We start from the raw sequence: 6,000 nt of genomic DNA on the forward strand, positions 1-6,000 counted from the left end.
ATATTGGGGTGAAGCTGAGTTTTCTAACAGTGTTTAGAGAAAAGCTCAGTAAGTGGAGACCACAATATATAGGGTTAACTCCATATAGAAAAGTGTTGTTTCAATATTTAGGTTATAAAATAAGGCATAACTCAAATAACAGACAAGACAGAAACTGAACTCCAGCCCTGTGCTTGTGTCTTAAAATACAGTCTTTCTCTCTCTCTCTCTCATTACAAATTATCTGCAGATTGTAATTGTTAAAAAATGTGATATGCAGTAACGTACAGTCGGCTTGAGTTGAATACTGACAGAGTTAGAGACTTAAATACAATGAAAACACTAGTTTACGTTATACAACTTTATGTTGTACTGATATTTTGCACCAAATTAGAAAAATTATATTAAATTGTCGTGACAGAAGTGAATCATAGTCAAGTACAATTTTGCATTGCACTACATTCATGTTTTAATCCTATTTTCCAAACAACATAGACATAAAATACAACATCAAAAACAGATACAGAATGAAAAACAAAAGTTCCCTTCATGTACAAATACAAATATTTGTGTACATAAAAGACAAGAGACACCAACATTGTCACTTTCATCCAACACCTTGCTTTTCAACTCTTTAATGGACTATACAGTTCCAAAATTACCCCAAATTTGAGGCATTAACAATGCTATAGGATGAGACAAAAACGACAAAGATGTTTTCTTTTTCCTAATGTAACCAGGGAAGATGTAAGCTGCAATTCACTTACACAAATATAAAGATACTTATCTTGCTTTTACATATTCAAACATCTCTATTTGACTACGTTGTTTTTCAACTAGGCAAAAGACAGCAATTCACTTCTCTTTTTTTAATTACAATGCTATACAACATTTTAGCATACATACTGTATTGCCCTGTGCTAGTCTGATATAGACTGGTTGGCACTCCCATTGCAGGGATTCCAGATGGAGCTCCTTCTTCCTCTGACTTCTCCTCTTCAATCTTAGGGACACCAGGAACATCAGAAGAGAGTTCATTCAGAATTTTTCTAAAACATAATTTAAAAAATTTGAAGTATATTTTTAAATCCACACTCATAAGAAAAAAATATTGAGTGACCAACTTTTACCAATGTTATGACTAGTACATGGCAGTTTAAAACAGGCATGAACTTACCGATATGAAGGCCTTCTTGATAGTATTTCTCTGCGTTTTTGAGAATCAATAACACCTTCAGATTCTGCAGACTCATCTGCATTTGCAGCTGGTGCTACCTACAATACCAAAATTTCTGTATTATATGAAATGATGATTTTCAGAAACTGATAACAGGGTGGCTGGTTTGTGAGCAATTTCCATGTTTACAATGAGGTGAAGCCTTGAAAAACTGGTGTACTCATTTCTGCAGACTACAGGCCAACTGCCAAATTTGAATTTTGGCACTTCTGTCATATATCAAAATCAGCAGGTAGTTAATGGAGCATTATGAATCAATTTTAATGTACAAGGAAAGCTAAATTAAATATGAAATGCAAATATATGAATGCATCTTTCACAATAACACAGTATCACTGATATAAAAAGGTCTAAAGTTATAATGGTAGCTTCATCACAGCCACAGTACAGAGGAAAAAAAGAACATGTTTAACAACATAAATGACAATCTAAAGATATGCATATGCACAATAGGACCAGCAAATAAAGCTGTGAAAACTTTACAAACTTCTAACTTTTGGGAGTTTATATGGGAGTTTATAATTTAACTTTTTCTCAGAGCTCCATTAGCATTGTTTTTTCATTTTATTTTCTCTTTATGAATTAAAAAGTGACAACCTGCAGCTAAAACAGTCTCTACCTTCAGATAGGATATTTAAGGTCAATTTCAATTTTGCGTAAGAAACTTTCCCAATTAATTTGACTGCTCAAATCCAGCAGCATAAATGGGGCACAGGACCAGCAGAAAGAACTGAGATAGTTGGCAGACCCTAAGCACTGAGTGCCAGAAAGCAGCACTTGTGACTTCAGTGAGGAATGCTTTCAGAAAGACTTTGCAGAATACGTGGACTTGAGACATCTCATCCACAGATTATGAAAAGAAAGAGACTACACCTTCAAAGAGCTAGAAGTCAAAGGAGAACTAAGAAACCTGAACTTTTTTCCCCTTACTGATTTTACTGTACTCTATTTCCATGCACAATCACTTTATGCAGGTGACACCTGACGGACATGACATCAGACGTCTTAGTAAAACGCAGCGCCTACACTGATCAGAAACATAAGAGATGTTTCCAAGTACATGCACATAAATAATTTTAAGCTACACTGAGTTTTCCCATCCCAGCCAGGTTCTGCATTCTCAAGCAGTTTGGCTCATTCATCTCCAGCACCAGAAAAAAGGAATTAACACTGTCTTACAGTATAATCTTAGAATTGCCCCAGCAAAAGGTATAGGAAAGTCAAAGCAGACTTGGAACATATTTGAAGTTTGACGGACAGAGCAGAAGCATAATGTTTTCCAGCAACAAACCGGTGTCTTGAAGACACACTTACGCCACAAATTGCTGGAGGTTTAGCCTCAAACACAGGAAGTTCATTGAGTAAATGACCAAAGTCAATGGAAGTCATTTCTTGGCTATTTGTACATGCCACTAGATGGTTACATCAAGGAAAGGGATTTACAATTAACTTTCTGTAACTCCTGAACCAACAGCTTTTCATCATATCAAATGGAAAATCAGAGTCACTGATATACGACCTAGAGCCTGACAACCTTGGCTCACGGCAGGGCTCTTACTCCAGGTCTGGAAGCCCTGCTGGCCCATACAAATGGGAGCCTGGCAGTCTTGAACACCCTGGGACCCCAGCTGGACATAAGAATTCTAGGCCTTCCTAATCCCTGAGGTATTGCTGTGGGCTACTCCTAAGGAGTGAGGGCTACCCTCTGCTCCAGGAGTTAGGGGCAGCTGGAGACATTTCATTTGGAAAAGGTCAAACCAAAATGTGGTTAAGTTTTCCTGAAGAAAAATTCCAGAGTCTCCATTTTGCATGCTATAGCCATCTCTATTCTTTCTCTACTCTGGGCCACATCTTCAAACTGTTTAACTCCAGTGCACTGTTCCAACTTTTCTATGCAAGTCAAAGCTCAATATCAGGGTGGAAGACTCATCAACCACTCTTTCTTAGACCCTATCCATTTCTGTGCATTTGCTGTTGTTGCCTGACCAATTGCAGAGATGGAGTGAGGGAAAAAAATCTTCAAAACAATCATCTGAATTGCAGAGTGTTCTTAACTGCTTTCCATTACAAAGATCTATGACTTCTGACAAGTGCTTTTTCCAGCCAGAATGAGATGATATTCCAAAATACTCAGTCTGACAGGCTCTCTGTTCAGACCCACTGAAAGTAGGAGAAAATACTGTGTGATGGCCCAGACTATCATGTTGCCAACATGAAGATGGAATTAAGTTCCTTTTCACAAAAATCAGTTTATACCATTTCCTTAGTCTTCCACACTGTAGCAGGGTGTAGATCCTGGCTCAACGCCAACTGTATAAGGAGATAATGCCAAATGGTAAGGAAGAGTGCTTCAGCAATGTGTTTAAGTGTCTTCATTTCTCCTGTAATGGGGCCTGCCAGCCCATTAGATAGCTGTGCTATCCCAAAGGACAGAATTGCCCTGCCTTCTTTAAATAGCAGAACAGGAACCAAGGGAAACAACTGGAAATGGCTGATTGATCATAAATGTTTCCCTGTGTCTACTCTGATTTTGGGAGAAGGAAAAGCAGCTGCAGTTGATCCAATATCCATTCCAACACAGTAATTAGCTGCTATTTCACTAATAAAGGAGGAGGCTGGCAAAAGACTCAGAAAAATTCTTCCACTTTTGGGGGACTTCAAGCCATAGGGCAAGTATTCTATTTTACAATGCCTGTTCTGGACCATACCAAGTTGAAGAAAAATAGTAAAAGAAACTAGGAAAGGCTCTCAAATGTGTGTTTGCTTTATACGATAGGGCTCAGTCTGCTGGAAACTACTGCTGAAAAACACTTCCACAAAGCAGTAGTTTCTTTGGAAATTTAGACTTATTTGGCTCTCACAAGGTTGGTCCAGTCCAAACCTTTTGTTTCCTTTAGCCACCTGTAAAAATGTAATCCTTGAAACCTGCCAGGTCCCACAGATGAGACTGCACATCTCTCACAGATGCATCTTTGTCATGCTCATACAACTCTTTATCTACCTGAGGTTAGACCTAAAAGCCACTCAGAAGTTCTACACGTGAAGGACTGCTCGCCTTTCAAGCAAGCTGGTGAGACAAATGGTCCTTGTCCTCTTTACACTGCAATATTTGCCAATAAATTTCAGGGTGAAATGTGGGGTCTTTCTCCAGTCCTAAGTAAGAGAAGGTAGAACCCAGTTATCCAAAGGTACCACCTCCTTTTGACAGAAGCACTTCAGCCACCTGACTCATAAGTCTGGAGAAAAGAGCAGGCAAGATATACTCTACTAAAAGGAAAAATATCTAAATCTTAAGAGTGGCTACTTGAGAGTAGTTACAAGATATATTTCTCAAGTCTTTTCATTGTAAAAAGCTGTGAACACTCTTGACATTTAGGCTACTGGTCCTGGCTTCCCAACCTTAGCAAGGTCAAACTCATACAGGCTTGCCAAATAAATGCTGATTGTTTCATACCTTTTTTTTTAACACCTATACTGTGCATAGATGCAGTTGTGGACTCTACTTATACACAACAAATAGTATTAACAGATGCTCCTCTTATAATACGTTTGGCATCCAGATACTTTAATTGGTGTAAGAGTTTTTTTATGCTAGGCTCTCTACAAATTCATTAGGGCATTTGGAAACTTTTCAACTCATGAGACAAGATATGAAAGTAGTGAAACAGCAAAGAGAGAAAATCAGTGGGATAAACCACTAAAGTGGGATCACATGATTTACATAAATTAGATGTTGTGCAAGTTGATGGTTCCAAGACTCTGGTTGGTATTTTCTTTTTACCTTTATGAAACAACCTTTACAGGCCACTCTGCCTGCTGTTATGAGTTGGCAACCAGTCAAAGCCTCAAAGTAAAGGACGAATCTTCTATTCATTGAAGGGAAAGCTGAAAATCCAAGGTGGAAATCAAAGAAGAAAAAGTGCCACATATCATACCCACATACATACAAAAATCCATAAATAAAACAAGCAAAAACCCTGCTAACCTGAACAGCCTGCATTTGTGGCGACTGAATAACTGATGGCTGTGTGGCTTGAATCACTCCCTGGACGTGTACAGTTTGTCCAGAAGCCAATTGCACTAGAGTTACAGCTGGAGAGCCTCTTCCAGCACTTGATCCAGCTACAGAAACCTGTAAGAGTTATGATTATCATGTTTAATTAACAAGTCCTGAAGATTTCAGAGGTCACTTCAAAAGGCAGCCTTAAGACACATTAAATGTTAACTTTCAATCCAAAATCCAAGGCAAAAATAACTCCACACATTAGGCTCTTGCTAGCACAACACAATTATTTCTACTGTGCTGATTACGTCTTTTAAACTGTCTGGTCCTCAGTAAGGACCAGAACCGCCACCTCCCTGGTGGGCCCCCTTCGGGCCCCGAGGGAGGCTCACCTGGGCCTAGGGTGAGTGAGGATTTAGTTAGGGAGCTTCTGGAGGGGCTGGACGTTTTTAAGTCAGCCGGCCCAGATGATCTTCACCCTAGAGTCCTAGAGGAACTGGCTGGGGTCATTGCAAGTCCCCTGGCACGGCTTTATGAACACTCGTGGTGCTCTGGAGAGGTGCCGGAGGACTGGAAGAGGGCCAACGTGGTTCCCATCTTCAAAAAGGGGAGAAAAGAGGACCCGGGGAACTACAGGCCAGTCAGTCTTACCTCGATCCTGGGCAAGCTGTTCGAGAAAATTATTCTGGCACACATCCAGGAGGGGCCAGCAGGGAACTGCATGCTCAGGGGCAACCAGCACGGGTTCATCAGCGGCAGGTCCTGTCAGACCAACCTGGTG

The 6,000-nt window shown here is 39.9% G+C and overlaps 1 protein-coding gene across 2 annotated transcripts in view; it reads right to left on the reverse strand.

Moving 5' to 3' along the window:
• CREM (cAMP responsive element modulator) overlaps positions 1-6,000 on the reverse strand; it is a 44,252-nt gene that overhangs the window by 19,985 nt on the left and 18,267 nt on the right. The window contains exons 3-5 of one of the 2 annotated variants that reach the window (XM_019508191.1): positions 5,202-5,348; positions 1,157-1,254; positions 886-1,028 (exon numbers count right to left, since the gene is read on the reverse strand). In XM_019508191.1, the coding sequence (XP_019363736.1) occupies positions 886-1,028; positions 1,157-1,254; positions 5,202-5,348 (388 nt within the window). Of the gene's footprint in view, positions 1-885; positions 1,029-1,156; positions 1,255-5,201; positions 5,349-6,000 lie in introns of those variants that run through there. The other variant, XM_019508193.1, reaches the window with a different exon arrangement.

Source organism: Gavialis gangeticus, unplaced genomic scaffold (genome assembly GCF_001723915.1).
Source record: "Gavialis gangeticus isolate Ggan-Ray unplaced genomic scaffold, GavGan_comp1, whole genome shotgun sequence".
Taxonomy (NCBI): domain Eukaryota; kingdom Metazoa; phylum Chordata; order Crocodylia; family Gavialidae; genus Gavialis; species Gavialis gangeticus.